Source organism: Amphiprion ocellaris, chromosome 3, assembly GCF_022539595.1.
Source record: "Amphiprion ocellaris isolate individual 3 ecotype Okinawa chromosome 3, ASM2253959v1, whole genome shotgun sequence".
NCBI classification, from domain to species: domain Eukaryota; kingdom Metazoa; phylum Chordata; class Actinopteri; family Pomacentridae; genus Amphiprion; species Amphiprion ocellaris.
Genome location: NC_072768.1, coordinates 37408063 through 37427711, shown reverse-complemented (window position 1 = coordinate 37427711; position 19649 = coordinate 37408063). Strand labels below are relative to the sequence as shown.

The 19649-nt window shown below is 37.8% G+C and overlaps 1 protein-coding gene across 2 annotated transcripts; it reads right to left on the bottom strand.

The window, feature by feature from the left end:
* Positions 1-133: 133 nt before the first annotated feature.
* Positions 134-18354, bottom strand: ces3 (carboxylesterase 3). Of its 2 annotated transcripts, none has more exons than XM_023271005.3 (13): positions 18197-18354; positions 10146-10347; positions 9927-10065; positions 8565-8698; positions 8336-8489; positions 6480-6584; positions 6023-6124; positions 5217-5357; positions 5039-5119; positions 3753-3894; positions 3163-3312; positions 2188-2260; positions 134-475 (listed from the first exon to the last, which is right to left on the bottom strand). In XM_023271005.3, exons 1-13 carry the CDS (start codon positions 18261-18263, stop codon positions 292-294), a joined length of 1674 nt encoding a protein of 557 aa, XP_023126773.2. In that variant the 5' UTR covers positions 18264-18354; the 3' UTR covers positions 134-291. The 2 variants fall into 2 exon arrangements, with proteins under 2 accessions (XP_023126773.2, XP_035804428.2); XM_035948535.2 differs by having other exon boundaries at positions 10146-10344; positions 18197-18348.
* Between the last annotated feature and the right edge of the window lie 1295 nt (positions 18355-19649).

The window sequence follows — 19649 nt, the reverse complement described above, 5'->3', positions numbered from 1 at the left end:
CGTAGAGATGGAACTTTGTGACACAGTAAATGAATGAAGCAGTTGAATTACTAATGAAGCTACCTGCTGCAGCCTGTTTCCAAGTCATTCCACAGCATCAGGGTGTCGAAACAACAAACACGACTTCTTTCCCTCCAGTGAAGAGATTTCCTTTAATTACAGCTACATTACAAAACACACAATTAAAAGATTCTGGAGCAGGAGCCCGGTAAATCCACCAACAGGCGCCAGATTAATCATAGTGTGGAGGCGTAAAATGACAACAAACTCTAAAACAGATGATGCAGAGCTTCAGTTAGCGGCTTTAGCTGCTGCCGCTAACTGCTGCAGCTTCTGGGGGAGGCTGATGGTGGCGAAGTGGACCCGGTCCTTCTTCAGCTTCTGTTTCACCGTCTGGATCACATCCAGCTCCATGTACTGCTGCTTCTGACGGTCGTACTGAGGCCATGAGACCAGACCGGGACCACTGGGGGAACTGGGACAGACAGGAGGAACTATTTAACTGTGCATTTGCATTTAAATTTGACTATTTATTCCATTTATTACACAAATTTAAAATGCTAATTTACAATTCTGATGTTCAGTAGATTTAATTATCTTCTCTGCATCCGTGCATCTTCATATTTCCTAATATTAGGCATTAAATTTGCATGAATTTGTCTTTATTTGACTGAATTCTGTGTATATTTGCTGCAACAATCCAACTTGGAGAAACTATTTATTCAGAAGCCATTTTTCTGCATTTTCATGATAATATTTAAATTGGAAAATAATATTTTCATATTTTTCTTTCAAAAAACCCCCCCACAGATATCTGTAAACTACTGTAACAATTGTTTTAGCTGATTTAAATTTTGAAAAGGTGCATTTAAATTGTAATTTAAATACATTTTTCGAAGTAAAATTACAAAAAAATGCAAAATTAAAGTAGTGAAATTTTATAATCAAACACAGATTTTTGATGTGGACATTATTTACATTATTTTCAGTAACCTTAAAAAATGTTCTGCATTGATTACTTCTTTTTCTGACACTTTAAGTGCATTTTCAGGATAATACTCACACTGTAAAATAATATTTCCTTATTATTTCTTTCAAAAAAAGTGACAGATATCTGTAAAATACTGTTTTAGCTGATTTCAATATGAGTAAAATTACAAATTCAGCCATTTTACATACAAAAATGTATTTAAATTGTAATTATAATACATTTTTCTTTAGCAATATTGCAAAAAATAGCATGTTAAAGTAGTGAAATTTTACAGCCAAACATAGATTTTTGATGTGGACATGATTTACATTATTTTTCATTCAATTATTAGGTGTTTTGACTTTTACTTAGGTTGTTTGGTGCTATGCAGGTAGAGCAAAATGGATTTATTAGATTGTTTTTGCATTTATTTATTATTATTTAACTGTTTTTCCTGGAAATTAAGTAGATTAGAGCTGTGAGAGAGAAGCAAACTGTAAATATGTGGAGATAAAAACAAGAACAAAGAGCTAAAAAGGCCTGTATATTAATGCTCTGCTCTCCATTTAACATTTTTCTGTTGATTTAATGTCTAAAAGTCGTCTAAAATCGGGTTAAATTTGAAACTTTAGTAAACATCTAGATCACAGTTTCCTTGTTTCATCTGCTATACTTTAAATATATTTGTTAAAATGACTATTAAATATATATATATTTATTGTACGCTAAAATAAAGTTGAATTAAACTAAATTAAATGAAAAATGTTCTGTTGGGGGCTGCACAGTGGCGTAGTGGTTAGCACTTTCACCTTGCAGCTAGAAGATCCCTGGTTCACGTCCCGGCTTTCCCGGGATCTTTCTGCATGGAGTTTGCATGTTCTCCCTGTGCATGCGTGGGTTTTCTCCGGGTACTCCGGCTTCCTCCCACAGTCCAAAAATATGCTGAGGTTAATTGATCATTCTAAATTGCCCGTAGGTGTGAATGTGAGAGTGATTGTTTGTCTTTGTATGTAGCCCTGTGACAGACTGGTGACCTGTCTAGGGTGTCCCCTGCCTTCACCTGAGTCAGCTGGGATAGACTCCACCCCCCCATGACCCTAGTGAGGATTAAGTGGTGTATAGATAATGGATGGATGGATGGATGGATGGATGGATGGATGTTCTGTTGGCAATATAAAAAAAATTATTCTTGCAGCTGTAATCATGTTGTGACTCACCCAGTTCGAGCAAAGTTGGCCCAGTAAGACATCATCGTCCGACATAAACTTTCATCGTCGGCTGTGACGGTGCCTGAAGACGGAACAAAGCAAGTTTAATCACAAAATCAGACACTGGAAGCCTTTAAACAGAATCTGGGATCTATAGTTTTAGCTAATTTGAACATAGAAAAACAGACTTTTATGAATATAATTTATGGTTTTTACAGTTTTGGCCTGTTTTTTTTTATGTAAATTAGTACCTTTTGTGTGATTTTACTAGTTAATTTACTAGTTTTATAACATAATGGATGATGATGGTTGATCAACCATAACCAAAATATTAATTTACACGTTAACAGTCCTCAAAAAAAGGATGAAAATGTAAAATATGTCTCGTCTGTATAGTCTAGTATAGTCTGTGTTTTTACAAGTAGTGATCCATTAATAATGTTGTAAAAAAATGCAATAATAAAATAAAATAAAAACATTAACAGCACTGTCATTTAAAAGTAAATATATACATTAAGGATTGAAAATAGTAAATCATTTTTGAACTGTTATTTTATAGATTTTACCCATTTTGTTAAATAACTAGTAAATTAACTAGTAAAATCACACACAAGGAACTAATTCACATAAATAAATAAAAAAAAAACAGGCCAAATATGTAAATAATAATTTAAAAAAATTTGTTAATGTATATTAACTGTTACTTTATAGCTAAATAGCCAGTAGATTAACTAGTAAAATCACACAAAAAAATTACTAATTCACATAAATAAATTGAAAAAGCAGGCCAAAACTGTAAATAATAATAGATATTCTTTACAAATTGTTTGGTTAATTAAGGCTAAAATGTAAATTTTGTGATTTTACTTTCTTGTAAAATCCCAGAATGAAAGTAAAATGAATTTAAAAAAACAGGGGAAATCTGTAAAATGACTGTAAATTGTTAGAAAAAAGATTAAAAATTGTTCATTTTTCAGAGGGTACCTAGGATTTTTACTGCTCCGTTCCAGAAACAAGCTCCAAACATGAAGCCGACGTCATCAGCATGGTCGGCCTTCACGAAGCTCGGACGGTTGTGTTTGTGGACCTGAGCTCGATACACAAACTCATACATGTAGACTGGAGCTCCAGTATCTAAACACCAGCAGAGAAGAAACATGAAGGTCTAGATGATGAAGGTTTACATGATGATGGTTTAGATGATGAAAGTTTAGATGATGAAGGTTTAAATGATGGTCAGACATGAAGGTTTAGATGTTGAAGGTCTAGATGATGATGGTTTAAATGATGAAGGTTTAGATGATGAAGGTTTAGATGATGGAGGTTTAGATGATGGTCAGACATGGAGGTTAGATGATGGTCAGACATGGAGGTTAGATGATGGTCAGACATGGAGGTTAGATGATGGTCAGACATGGAGGTTAGATGATGGTCAGACATGAAGGTTAGATGATGGTCAGACATGGAGGTTTGTCTCCTGCTGACCAGCGTTCACTCTTTTAACAGTAGAAATGAGATTAAAGGATCTATAACCTGCAGCTGTATTGGCAGAAAGTGATCGATTGGTTCCTGACCTGCGTGGTATCCGGCCACCGTCACCACCGGCAGCGTCATCAGCAGATCTCCAATGATTTCTGTGAATGCGTCTCTGATCTCTTCTGGAGTTTTAGCATCTTTCAGGTATTCGTCTATGATCAGGTTGTTCTCTGCAGAGGCCTGAAACAGAGACGTGATAACAGAAGAACTTATTTTCTGTCCTCATGTATGTCACATGGAAATGTAATTATTTTTTCCTCTGCTGTTATTAATTGTTTACTTTTCAGGTGCCTGGCCAGTGGAACTGTGTAAAAATAACTATACAACATGTATTTACATGTTGTATTTACATGTGTATAGAGACATGTGAATACACATGTAGATCTGTAATTAAATTAAATTAAATTTAAAAAATGATTCTAATTACATTTTATTTAACTACAACAGAAAAAGGGGCAAATTAACTTTAATTAAAGTACTCACAACAATAAATAATTTAATCTTTGTTGACAGGAAAAATGATGATTAAATTAAAATAATTCACAATAAATAATAATCAGATTAAATTAAAACAATCACAATAATAAATAAAAATAAATAATTTCAATTAAGCTGCCACAGGAAAAAATTTACTTAAATCATAATAAATCAAAAATAATAATTAAATAAAAGTAAACCCAACAAGAAATTATTTAATTCAATTTAATAAAATTAAAAAAAACAATTAAACTGAATCACAACAATAATAATTAAATTAAACTGAATCATTTAAAAGTATCAGTTTGTATTACAATGTGCGTAGAAAGTAGTGTATACGTGTGCAGATCTATGTGTATATGTGTCAGATAATTAAAAATGTTTAAATGAAATTATATTAGAACAAGAAAAAAATTATTGAATTAAAACTATAAAGAAATTATAAAATAATAATATGTAAAAAATGAATAAATAACAACAATAATAATAATAATAATAATAATAATAATAATAATAATAATAATAATAATAATAAAAATTAATTCCAAGAAGAAAAAAAATTAATATATTACTATTTATTTGTTTAAATAAATTTTATTCCAGCAATTAGACATTTAATTTAATTTAATTTAATTTAATTTAATAAAATGTAAGTTCTTTTTAATTAATTTTTATTTTCTGCCTTTAATAATAATTATTAATAATTTAATAATGTTTACTTCTCAGGGGTCCAAACAGTGTACAGCGTGTGTATTTTCATATTTGTCTACATATTTACTGTTACTTTAAAGTTAGAAAAATGCATGCAGTCATGTGAAACTACTGAACTATTCTCCCTTTTTCTCACCCCTGTAGGGTTGAACATGTTGACCACCGCCAGCACCGACTCCCTGTTCATCCCGTTCTCCCAGCCAGGAGGGGCGAAGCTCTGGAGACACAAAGGAACAACAGAATGTTCTCATCCTGAGCAACAGTAAGAATAGAAGTGATGAAACCAGGAAGAAAAACGTGACGTCTGACGGAACCTGAGGCAGAATCCATCCAAACTCATGGTTGGTGATCCCCATCATCACCGGAACCTTCAGAACCTCTTTCCTCTTCAGAAGCTCCACGGCCGTGTCGGTCAGAAAGTCTCCGTCCGCCACGGCTCCCAGGAAAATCTTCATCTGAAAATAAAATATGATTATTATTGAACATTAATAATCTCAGGACATGAAGGAGGAACCAAGCAGAGGCTGCCATCTGGTGGCTAGAACGAAGTCTCTGATGGTGGATTTTCATTTCTGTGGATGCAATATTAATGAAGCAAATGTCAGAGGCACTGAGGAATCTAATAAATTTGATTACAAATTGAAATTGAAATTGAATTCATTACATTGAAACTGAATTTTCCTAAACTTGAAAATGACCGTAATATTTTGAGGTTAAGTTTAGTTTAATGGGACACACATTCTAGGCCCTAAGTTATCTAATAAATTCAAATTAAAATTGAAACCGAACCATTTATATTGAAATTGAATTTATTAAAATCCTCAGTGCTCCAGATATGTGTCTTAATAAACTGAATTTGAATCATGAACACTGAATAAAAAGAGTTAAGTTTTCACTGAGGGTCACATACAGAGCAATTGAATTCAATTTCAAGATTTTACATTCATTTTTAAGTTTATTGGAATTCAGTTTCAGTTTAATAAAATCAATTTCAAATTACATAATTCCCCTTTTGTTGCAATCATTCATGGCAAACAAATTTCTTCCCATTTTCATCAAACACTGAACAAAATATGCAAGCAGCACAATTAAATTCAGCTAATTTCTTAATGAGATTTACCTTTTTGGTTGCAGCGACGAGCTCGTCTTTGCTCTTTCCCTTGATACAGCGAACAATTTCCTCTGTGCTGCTGTGGCTGCATTCAGTGAGGTTGGCAATAATCTGAGAATAAATGGAAATCACAAAGACATACATGAGTTTGTATTGCTGAGAAAAGAAAACAGAAGGAAAAAGCAAAATGCAATAAATGCTGTGCTGCTGGTTAGCTGTTAGCTGGTGAGGTAGCCTTGGATAAACCTAATTTGCCAACTTTTTGTGTTTCCTGGAGTTAAAAAAAAAAAATCCATTTTGATAATGCATTGGTGTCATTCCACCACTATACTGCTGTGTCTTTGTGAATGTCTAATAATTTATTGTTCAAATGTTTTCCATCACAGTTCCATGTGGTTGCCTTAATGAACTGCCCTAATATAGTTAAATAATTAAATGAATACAATTAGAATACATATTTCAGTACCTGGGCGTAAGTCAGAGGATGGTTGGTGGTGTAGGTCCCAAGTGTTGCTACTCCACTTTGGAAAATTGCCCTGTGGAACAATCCTTTAGCTTTTGGAGACAACGTCTGTCCAAAATGAAGGAAAAAAATGTAAAATTTGACATGATAAATGATAGACAGTACCAATAAAACACATTCACCCCCCTTTGGAAGTATTCCCCTTTGATTGCTTTTCAACATTGAATCATGGTCAATTTAATATGGATTTTTTGATAAAGACACTTATGACTCCTCTGAAGGAGTTACAAGCTTCAGTGGCTGAAATGTGAGTAGCAAAGGGAAAGACACTGTTGAAAAAAGGTCATATTAAATCTGGACTGGAGTTCACCAGAAGACATGTGGAGACACTGAAGTCAACTGGAAGAAGGATCTTTGGTCTGAGGAGACCAGAATGGAGAGTTTTGGCTAATATAGCATCTATCACGAGACACTATGTTAAACACCAAACACTGAACGTCTCATTACAAACCCATCATCTCCGATATGAAGCATGGTGGTGGCAGCATCATGATGTGAAGCACGGTGGTGGCAGCATCATGATGTGAAACATGGTGGTGGCAGCATCATGACATGAAGCATGGTGGTGGCAGCATCATGAAATGAAGCATGGTGGTGGCAGCATCATGACGGGAAACATGGTGGTGGCAGCATCATGACATGAAGCATGGTGGTGGCAGCATCATGACATGAAGCATGGTGGTGGCAGCATCATGACGGGAAACATGGTGGTGGCAGCATCATGACATGAAGCATGGTGGTGGCAGCATCATGATATGAAGCACGGTGGTGGCAGCATCATGATGTGAAGCATGGTGGTGGCAGCATCATGATGTGAAGTACGGTGGTGGCAGCATCATGATATAAAGCATGGTGGTGGCAGCATCATGATATGAAGCATGGTGGTGGCAGCATCATAATGTGAAGCATGGTGGTGGCAGCATCATGATATAAAGCATGGTGGTGGCAGCATCATGATATGAAGCATGGTGGTGGCAGCATCATGATTTGAGGCATGGTGGTGGCAGCATCATGATATAAAGCATGGTGGTGGCAGCATCATGATATGAAGCATGGTGGTGGCAGCATCATGACATAAAGCATGGTGGTGGCAGCATCATGATATGAAGCATGGTGGTGGCAGCATCATGACATAAAGCATGGTGGTGGCAGCATCATGATTTGAGGCATGGTGGTGGCAGCATCATGATATAAAGCATGGTGGTGGCAGCATCATGATATGAAGCATGGTGGTGGCAGCATCATGACATAAAGCATGGTGGTGGCAGCATCATGATTTGAGGCATGGTGGTGGCAGCATCATGGCATAAAGCATGGTGGTGGCAGCATCATGATATGAAGCATGGTGGTGGCAGCATCATGATGTGAAGCACGGTGGTGGCAGCATCATGATATAAAGCATGGTGGTGGCAGCATCATGATTTGAGGCATCTCTTTACTACTCACATTTCAGCTGGTGAAGTTTGTAAATCCTTCAGAGGAGTCATAGTTGTCTTGGTGGCCTCCCTCGCTAGTGTCTTTCTTACTTAGTTACTCAGTGTTTGAGGACAGAGTCACTTTAAAGGTAGTGAATATTTATGCAATCACACATTTTACGTTTCATATTTTTAATTAGTTGACATTACGTTGCAGAAATCTACCTTTACTTTGGCATTTAAGAGTCTTTTTTGTAAATTCTTGCCAGAAAAAGCCAAACTATCTTGAAAATAAATCAATTTGGAAGAGAAACGGGGAAAACTTCCAAGGAACCACCAACACTCAAACACCCATCATGAACTCCACTCCAGTTGTTTTTTTACCAGTATGGATGCACTGATGCCTCCTGCAGATTCTCCAGCCACTGTGACGGTTTGAGGATCTCCTCCGAAGGCCTCGATGTTTTCTTGAACCCAGCTCAGAGCCTTCAGCTGGTCCAGGAAGCCCCAGTTCCCCTGAGCGTGACTGTCTCCGGTGCTTTGGAAGAGGAAGAGTCAGGACGCTGGCTTCAGGTTCACGGAGAATCACTCTGAGAGCAGAACACCTCCTTACCTCAGGAAGCCCAGGATGCCCAGACGATACTGGATGATGACCATCACCGTGTTTTCATAGGCCGCCAATGGAGCGCCATCGAACTGAGAAGCTGCACCCATCGCCAGGCCTCCTCCGTGGATCCACACCATCACCTGAACACATTTTATAACTCTTTATGGAATTTAATGTCGCTGTTATTTTAAGTCTTTTTGTAGTCATTTTGCATTTTGAAATTCTGTTGTTGTTTTGCATCCATCTGTCTCTGTTTACATCTCTTTGTAGTTGTTTTCCATCTCTTTGTGGTTTTTGTCTGTCTGATTGTGATTATTCTGTGTGTCTTTGTAGTTATTTTGTGTCTCCTTGTGGTTGTTTTCTATCTCTTTGTGATTCTTTTGCATCTTGTGGTTGTTTTGTGTCTCTTTGTGGTTGTTTTCTGTCTCTTTGTGATTCTTTTGCATCTTGTGGTTGTTTTGTGTCTCTTTGTGGTTGTTTTCTGTCTGTGGTTGTTTTGTGCCTTTTTGTTTTGTGTCTCTGTGGTTGTTTTCTGTCTGTTTGTGGTTGTTTTGTGTCTCTTTGTGGTTGTTTTGTGTTTCGTTGTGGTTGTTTTGTGCCTTTTTGTTTTTGTTTTGTGTCTCTGTGGTTGTTTTCTGTCTCTAATTGGTTGCTTTCTGTCTGTTTGTGGTTGTTTTGTGCCTTTTTGTTTTTGTTTTGTGTCTCTTTGTGGTTGTTTTCTGTCTCTAACTGGTTGTTTTCTGTCTGTTTGTGGTTGTTTTGTGAATCTATGTGGTTGTTTTGCATCTCTTTGTTATTGTTTTCCGTCTCTTTGTGGTTTTTGTCTATCTGATTGTGGTTTCTGTGTCACATTGTAGCTGTTTTGTGTCTCCTTATGGTTGTTTTCCATCTCTTTGTGGTTGTTTTTTGTCTATTTGTGGTTGCTTTGTGTCTCTGTGTTGTTTTCTTTCTCTTTGTGGTTGATTTTTTTGTTCTTTGTGGTTATTTTCTTTCTGTTTGTGGTTGTTTTCGGTCTGTTTGTGGGGTTTTTTGTCTGTGATTGTTTTCTGTCTATATGTGGGTTTTTTTGTCTGTAGTTGTTTTGTGTCTATTTGTGGGGGTTTTCTTGTCTGTGGTTGTTTTCTGTCTTTTGCAGTCATATTATGTTTTTGGTAATTTTTTGTCTTTTGGTGGTAATTTGTGTCTCTTTCTTGGTCCTTTTGTGTCTCCTTCTGGTCACATTGCATCTTTTTGTAGTTATTTTGGATCTTCTTGTGGTTGTTTTGCATCTCTTGCTAGTCATTTTTTGTCCTTGTTTTGCATTTGCATCACTTTGTGGTCATTTTGTGTCTCTTTGTTGTTACTTTTGATGACGTGTGTGTAACTCACAGGCAGTTTGTTGGCTGTTGTTGCTTCAGCTGGAGTGTAGACGTTCAGATACAGACAGTCCTCTGAGAGCTCCGGTGGGGTGAATTCTAGTGACATGGTTTTGGAAACGTTCACGACTATGTCTGGATCCTGGATGCACCTGAAACACAGAGAAGAAGAAGGATTCAGAGAAAGTCTTGTTGTGTTTTGTTCTGATTCACGGTTTGGTTCTGGTCTTACATTGGTGGCTGCTTTGTTCCGTCTCGCTCACCCTCCCAGGGCTCCACATCCTGGGGAGCAGCCAGGCGAAGAGGCCCGACGGGGGGCCGAGCGAAGGGGATCCCCAGGTACTGCTTCACCCTCCTCTCTGTGCCTTTAACAGTCACATATTCTCCTCTGATCCGGCCATTTTTCAGAGAGACCACGGGGTCGCTGCTCCCTGCTGAAGACACAAAGGTTTGAGTGTTACACAAACACCACAACTGGGTTCTCTGAGGTCACAGTTTCCAAATAAGTCCAGTCTGTCTGCAGGTTGTATTGCTGTACAGTTACAGTTACATGTTTCTGGTGTTTCTCGTGTAATTGGGATGTGCAAGGCAAAGGCCGTGTCTTTATATGACATCACTGTGAACTCTGCAGCTGCTTTGAGTTGAAAATGTGACAAGAAATGTACTTATAAGCAGGGCTGTGCAGAGGCCTTTGGAGGGGCAGGTGCTCCAAGTTAAAAGGGGGCACATGGAACACAAATTTGAAACATCATACAGAAACATACCTTATAATACAACTGGCTGAATTGTAGCAACCCATATTCATTGAGACCATAATGTGGAAACTGTGGTGCTGATTAAGTCTCTGGACTGCTGATCGGAAGGTCAGAGGTTCAAACCCTGATGTAGCCACCATTGTTTTTAAATTTCATACCTTTCCAAGACATATACTGTGTAGCCACAGATTTGCTCCATGGTGCTGATTCATAATCTGCCCTTTATTATTTGTAGTGCTAATAATAAAGTTAAAAAAAAACTAAAAAACAAAATGATACAGAAATCATGTATTTAAATGTATTTGTGATTTTATTCAGTTTGACTATCCACTTTGCACAAGACAGCAAAGGTACAAAAGTTATATATTTTATATTTATGCATATTATATTTAATTTGTCTATATATACAAATGTTATAAACAAGCACTGATATCTTTAAACGAGAGGTTGAGAAAATCACAATTCAACAAAAAGAAGCCTGGCAGACTTTATCCTCTCAGCAGCTGTGTGGTTAACTAGCGGCTAGAACTGATGACAGGTGTGTGTTAGAGTCAGACACACACACACAGGATGCTCACTTCATCAGTCATCTTGCAAAAATACACCGTACATAAACGAATCCCGCTGCAGAACCTCCTCTCCATCAGGACCATCAGTTGTTGATGTCCTCCCTCGGGTCTCCGGTTTCTAGACTAGCGGCGCTAGCGCAGAGCTACAGGGAACATCTGGACCCCTCAGAGCAGTGGGGGACGTCTACGTAGATCACGTGACCGACCGACGGTAGAGCTGAATTACTATTTTTATTTATTTTATTTATTTACTATTATTTTGGGCTTCAAATACTTCTACAGACACACACTTACAAATAAAAAACTAAATTAAATAAAATCAAATAAAATTAAAAAAAACAACTTTGATAAAAGGGCACTTTGGGTATCAAGGGACAAAGGGGCAGGTGCTTCAGCCCCCTAGTGACATCAGGTAGTTAATGGAAGCAAAAATACATCTCTTTGTGGTTGTTTTCTGTCTGTTTGTGGTTGCTTTGTGTCTCTTTTCATCATTTTGTTGCCTCTCTGGTCATTTTACTGTCTCTGTGGTCAATTGGTGTCTCTTTCTGGTAAATTTGTGTGTCCCTGCAGTCATTTTGCATCCTTTTGTGTTATTTTAAATCTCATTGTGTTCATTTTGTGTTTCCATCTGGTCATTTTGTATCTTTTTTTTGTTATTTTGCATCTCTTTATGCTCTTTTGCAAGTAGTAAATAGAAACAAAAATGCAAAAGCATAAAGTATAAAGATATATAATTAACATGAAAACAAATGATAATCTAGATCTTACAGTGGAGGTTGTTTTCAAATTTTAAATGCAGTGTTTTACATGTCTTTCAGCCTTTCGTCCTCAGCCTTTTCGGTCACTGAAAACTGAGCTTTTGGAAAACTCCTTGCAGAGTGAAGATTTTCAGAAACTCTGTTTGCGTTGTAAATATATGGACCGACTGTTTGGTTTGTGATGCCAGAGTGTGGGATGTTATCTCCTTTGTTGATATGAGGAGATTTTAGGCAATGGCAGATGTGTCCAAACTAGTTAACTGATGTTAACTTTGCATCACAAATAGTGAAACAGAGATCATCTGGAAGGTCCAGTCACCAGTGGATCAGTCCTCCTAGACATAAATACACCATGAAGACTAAAGAACACTCCAAGAAACTCTGAGAAAAGGATTGAAAAGCATCAGTCAGGGGAAGCCACTGAATATCTCTTGGAATCCAGAAAATCCATCAGTAATAAATATGTAAATGTGCCTCGAGCAAGTCGTCCTCAAAAACTGAGTTACTGTACTAGAAAGAACCGAGTGCTGGAGGCCACCAAGACACTTATGACTTCCCCTGAAGGAGCTTCAGCATTTGAGATGGAAGAGATTGCTCGTACACCAACTACAGTCTGTTCTTCACCAGTCGAAGCTTTTTGACAAAGAGAAAGATACAGCTGGAAAAACTTAGATTAAATCTGGACTACAGTTTCCCAGAAGACATGTGGAGACTCTGAAGTCAACTGGAAGAAGATTCTTTGGCACAACAAGACCAAAATTGAGCTTTTTAACATTCAGACTAAACACTATGTTTGGTGGTCACCAAATATTAAGCATCATAAAAAACACACCATTGCTACCGTGGAGCATGGTGGTGGCAGCATCTTGATGTGAAGCACGGTGGTGGCAGCATCATGAAGTAAAGCACGGTGGTGGCAGCATCATGATGTGAAGCATGGTGGTGGCAGCATCATGATGTGAAGCAGGGTGGTGGCAGCATCATGAAGTAAAGCACGGTGGTGGCAGCATCATGATGTGAAGCACGGTGGTGGCAGCATCATGATGTGAAGCACGGTGGTGGCAGCATCATGATGTGAAGCACGGTGGTGGCAGCATCATGATGTGAAGCACGGTGGTGGCAGCATCATGATGTGAAGCATGGTGGTGGCAGCATCATGATGTGAAGCAGGGTGGTGGCAGCATCATGATATGAAGCATGGTGGTGGCAGCATCATGACATGTAACATGGTGGTGGCAGCATCATGATGTGAAGCACGGTGGTGGCAGCATCATGATGTGAAGCACGGTGGTGGCAGCATCATGATGTGAAGCACGGTGGTGGCAGCATCATGATGTGAAGCACGGTGGTGGCAGCATCATGATGTGAAGCATGGTGGTGGCAGCATCATGATGTGAAGCAGGGTGGTGGCAGCATCATGATGTGAAGCACGGTGGTGGCAGCATCATGATGTGAAGCACGGTGGTGGCAGCATCATGATGTGAAGCACGGTGGTGGCAGCATCATGATGTGAAGCACGGTGGTGGCAGCATCATGATGTGAAGCACGGTGGTGGCAGCATCATGATGTGAAGCATGGTGGTGGCAGCATCATGATGTGAAGCACGGTGGTGGCAGCATCATGATGTGAAGCATGGTGGTGGCAGCATCATGATGTGAAGCATGGTGGTGGCAGCATCATGATGTGAAGCATGGTGGTGGCAGCATCATGGTGTTTCTCAGCAGCAGGTCCTGGAAGGCTTGTAAAGGTAGAGGGTAAATGTATGCAGCAAAGTCTGCAGAAATCCTGGAGAACAACTTGATGCAGTCTGAAGAGAACTGAGACTTGGAGAAGATTTGATTTCCATCAAGTCAGTGAGTTGAAGCAAACAGCCAAAGATACACAGAAATGGTTTAAAGACAACAAGGTGAAAGTTCTGGAGGCTGAGTCAGAGTCCAGACCTCACAAGTAACAGTTTGAGTTTGAGGTTAATGAGGTGTTTTGTAGCTCCTCAGTGAAACTCTGACTGGTTTGTAAAACTTCTACTCTGCTGCAGGTCAGTCAGTACCTCCTCCAGTTTGGCTGGTACAACTTTCCAGTCAGAGACAAAGGATTGTTAATCCACTCCTCTGAACCAGACATCCAAATCCACTGTTTTGCAGTTCAAGTGCCAAGACTGAATGTGAATTGTGCCCCACCGCCTGGCTGCCCAGAGCTTTACCAGATGAAATTACATCCATATAAACCTGACTAAAGCCACTAAACTCTTTTCATTCATGTTTTTGGAACTGTGGCTGACATGTGATCAAGTGTTTTTCTGAATACAGCATTAATGCCAAAACGGGTTTCTTAGCAGCTCCAGGAGAATTAGTTGCTCCAAACTGAAAGCTTTTCTTTACAGCCATCTGAATGGAGAATGACTTTGTTTAGTACCCGGTGCAAAATAAAGACAGAAAATTTGATGTTTTTCTTAAATATTCAGTTGTTTCCACTGCAAATCAACAGACATGTTGGGTATGAATATGCTTCACACTTGACTGTAGGTAATAACGATAAGGTTCCTCTGAGAAAAACTCACCACGGCATCGATTTCATAAATCCGACATATTTGTCTGCCTGGCAATGATGACAAGTTGGAAACCTAACAGTAAATAGTAAATAATCAAAGATACCTTTGTCTGTGCAAGACAGAGAAGAATGAAATAGGCCACCAAGACACATATGACTCCTCTGAAGGAGCTACAAGTTTCTATTCACCACCTTCCAGGGCCTGCTGCCAAGAAACATCCCCACATCATGATGCTGCCTTCACTATGCCTCACATCGTTGTGCTGGCAACAACATGCTTCGCATCATGATGCTGGCAACAACATGCTTTACTTTATGATGTTGCCACCAACATGCTTCCTATCATGATGCTGGCAACAACGTGCTTCACATCATGATGCTGCCACCACCGTGCTTCACAGTGGGGATGGTGTGTTTGTCATGTTTGTGGTCGGTCCAACCACAGCGCCTCGTCTTTTGTTCCCAAAGAACCTTCTTCAGTTGACTTCAGAGTCTCCCACATACCTTCTGATGAACTCTGGTCCACATTTAATATGAGTTTTTTTGTTTGCCACTCTACCTTAAAGCATGAAGTAACTCAGGAAGCTTTGTCTCACAACTTACTCAAATGCGTGTTTGCCTAATAAAACATCCAATTGACTGATTCAGATGAGCTATTTAAGTTGCAAACATTCTTTTAATGAGTTGTGTTGACATAATAATGTTGGCAACTGCACCATTATTGTGTTTATTTTAAATGCACATTTATTGTTTGTTGTCAGACAAAATTATGTTGCTGACTAAATTTATTTATTAAAAGTTACTACATGAGCAGAAATACAATTATTGTAATGATGTTCATGACACTTGAGACAATTATTTTAAAAACATGGAAACACTCGTTGGAACCATTTTCTTGAGTAATCAGTTTACCTGTTTATGCCTCCAAAAATGAAACACGTTAATTACCTTTGATTGTAGTTGAAAACCTAATTTCCTAAACTGAGCGTTGTTTTTCTGGTTGAACATAATTCTATTATTAATTCTCATTATATATATTGTATGCAACGTTATATATGACATATTTTTTTCCAAGTCAGAACTGTTGCATGCAGTTTTTTACACTTATTTAAATGCACGGTACCAAGGTTCTAAAAAAAATCTAATTTATTTATTTCGATTAAGTATTTAAATCTCAAACATTATTTTTGATGAGTTTAGTTGTTGTTGTTCATTGGATCAACCTATTATTGTGTATAATTTAAACTAAAATGTCTGAGTTAGTTGACTTAAGGCTTAATTAGAGTTGAAATAACTTGATTAATGATGCAGAAATCTTTAACAAATCCGTGGATCCAGACTATAAGCCGCATCACTGCCAAAATCTAATCACTTGGTCCTTGTGTTATTTCTGACCTTCCCTGAATATTTCATCCAAATCCGTTGGTCTGTTTTTGAGAAAGGCTGCTAACAGACAGACGGACAGACAAATGTACTCCAATCGTCACATAACTCCACCACATTCTTTGGCAGAGTAATAAAGCTTATCTAGATTAGGTTAAGAAGTAAAATCAATGCCACTGTTTTAGGTTAGATATACTTGCAACATACAGTGTAAAGCATGATTCTGTCATCATATCTACCATTTCATTTTTCTTTACTTTCTAATCCCATCCAACTGAGCTGCAGCAGAAAAAAATGGAACTTCAAATGCACAACGCTAACAGAGTAAACCGATTTTTCACACTTTTTGTGAAATTAGAAAAACTATTTAAAGGAACAAATAAAAGGTTGGTAGAATCCAGAAAAGGACAAATTCAAAGACAGTATTTTACCTCCACTACATCTCAAATACGCTTTTTACAGTGCATCTTTTTGTTAAGCCCAAAAACATTATATTTTAGAGTACAATGTATAGGAACCTGGTAAGCAACCTTCCCAACGTTGCTGCTAAGATAGAAGAAAGTTCAACAACAAACCCTTGAATGTGTTTCGTATCAGCAGGTTCTAATAAGAGTTAAATAATTTACTTATTTAAATTTCAAATATTATTGCGAGGGGTTGGAACGACATAATAATGGAAGTAATTGCGTCAACTTAAAATGGTGAGTACTTTAAATTTAAATTTCAGAGTTCATTGACTTAAAGCTAATAGCAACTTGATTAAATTGACTTCATAACTATTTTTTTTTCACAAAATTAACAATTGAAAATGTGTCTGTTAATAGATGAAGAGCTCTATATACAGTACAATATAATGTCAGTCAGCAGCTTTAGTACAGAAGAGTTTGGTTTGGTGAAACCCTGTTGTTGATGCACTTCCACAACTTTTTTGTATTTTCCTGTATACATTTTATACGTTTACAATTCAGTAGGATAAATTAACTTCCTTCCTTAATAGTTCCCACTGTAGTTTGTGGGTCATTCCAGAATTGGAGGACATTTTACATCCCACCCATCAAATTTCAAATAATACATGTACAAAATACTAAAAAATGCAGTTATTGTGTAAATGTACTTGTCCTGAGGCCAAATCTAAAAAAACTAGGAGAAAAGAATGTTAGAAATATTTTTTAAAGACCAAATAAGTCTGCAGTTCCCCCTAAAATGACATTTCTCTCTTATCCCACCTCCCTGATGACCAAATTTTATCTCAAATAAAAAAGCTAAAATGACATTTAAATCTCCTTTTTTTGGTATTATTTTTTTTGTTGATGTCTCTTGTAATTATGGGAATATTTTTTAAATCAGCATAATATTTTAAATAATAGCAGAACTTTTTTAGCTGGTAGAAGAAGACAACATTGAATCACATGAAACGCTGGAATTAACATCTTCAAACAGTTTTCCAAAAGAATGGGTAGAGCAAAGATATGTCCTCTCTTCTATTTTTCATCTTTTCATCCCATCGTCAGCCTTGATTGAATGTCTCCCTCTACCTCATATTATCAGGATCAGACTAATTCTTTGGACTGTTTTCCATCAGTCAGTTTGTCCTCTTGGTCAGCAGTAACAGCAGCTAAATATCTAGCTTCTACTGCTGAGAAAAAGATCACATTAGCATGGATTAGCAACCCTGTTACTGTGATTAGAGTAGGGTTAGCAAACAACACAGAAAACATGGAATAAAAATGCTACCATTGATGTGGAAGCTGAGACAATCAAGCCTTTAATAGTTTATTACCTATTATTGATGAATGTGGAGCAGAAAACTGTAAAAGAGAAGGTTTATTTGGAATGACCCATGTATCTTGTGGTGGTCAGGATTACTACATAGAGGCGGAAATTAATTTACAATAATCTCGATATCTTGACAAGTTGTTTTCATCATAAAGTAAAATACTAGACTGTTCAGTTCCAGATACATGACACTAAATGTTTTGTGTCTTTGTAGATACTAGACACTGTGATCTGTAAGTTGTAATGCATGAATAATAAACTGAGGCTGATTGTTGAAATTGCACTTATTTTTCTCATTATTATTCATTAAACGTGAACATTTTCAGAATCTACTTCCACTTCTGCACTAAATCAAAAGGAAACATTTGGAGTTGTGGTTATTTCTAGGTTATTATGCTCTGATTTCACTGGTCCCTAAAACAACAAACCCAACATACATGCAAACCTCTGCTTTCCCTGCAGGTCCTGATGGTGGTTAAATGAGGAGCTTCTTACCTGGTGAGGCCTGAGCGATGGCCGTCAACACAGCCAGCAGGTAAACACTGAGCAGCGCTGTTCTCATCCTGCTGGGGCTCAAACAAAAGACAAAGAATTACAGTGTAGTTTCAGAGAAATATCCCTCGATACTCCTCCCACGTCCTACTGTACCTCCCCTGCACACAAACACTTACACAGTAACAGCACATGCACTTTCAGCCCCACACTGCTCCGTGTGACGAGCACAGCCTCAGCAGGAATAATGTCACTGCATTGATTTAACCTCCACACAGGACTCTGACCGCTGAGTCAAAAAACCACCAAATCCTGCTCTTTGATCAGCTGCAAACCGTTTGTGTTTCCCTCGACGATGCACAAGATGTTCTCTCACTTCTTGGAAAAAAGGGGGCAGAAAGGTGGCATGATGTAGGACCATAAACGAATAAATAAATCTGATTTACTGTGAATTTAGCTGCTGTCATTCTGTCGCTGCACGTCTGTAAGTTTTTGCTCACAGATTGTTCTTTTTCTGGAGAGGTTCTGCTGGTTGCTGTTGCAGATTTGTGCCTCTTGCTGTCGTAAGATTCGCTGTTAGGTGGTCCAGAATATTTAGACAGCTGCAGCACTTTCTTGTTTGTCCTTCATTCAGAAAAATGTTGGAGGGAATACGTGGAATCTGCATCTCTTTGTATATAGAGAAGCCCAAAATGATTCTTACCAATGCTAGATAGATAGATAGATAGATAGATAGATAGATAGATAGATAGATAGATAGATAGATAGATAGATAGATAGATAGATAGATAGATAGATAGATAGATAGATAGATAGATAGATAGATAGATAGATAGATAGTATTTAGCATTTGAATATATCCCAGTTAAAGGGTCATTGTCTTGTTGAAACACTCAACTATGTCCAAGATCAATCTAATGATGATGGTAATATTTGGTTAAATTTGTCCATTTCCACCTCAGTTTGGTTCTTTGTGTTTCAAGCTTTTGGTTTACCTTTGTCTCTTCTGGACAGAGTTGGTGCAGTTCAGCTAAATTTGTTGTCTTTCTGAGTCACCCAGAAAATAATACTGCCACCACCATGCTCAATGGTAAGCATGCCATTCTGCAAAGGCAAGGCACAAAACCAGGGTATCTATATATCTTAAAAAGTTTTGGATTGGTCGTGGAGCACTGGAATTAGTTTCTTCAGATGTCTTAGAAACTATTGTATTAATTATCACCTAAACTATGAGCTTTTGGTAGCCACCTACAATCTTCTGGTTTATCTTTGTCGCTTCTGGACAGAACTGGTGCAGTTCAACTAAATTTAACTTGTTTCCTCAGGTTCTTGATGGGTCTAAGTCAGGACTTTGGGGAGACCAGTCTAGAACCTTCATTCCAGCCTGATGGAACCATTTCTTTACCACGTCTGATGTATGTTTGGGCTCATTGTCTTGTTGAAACATCCAACCGTG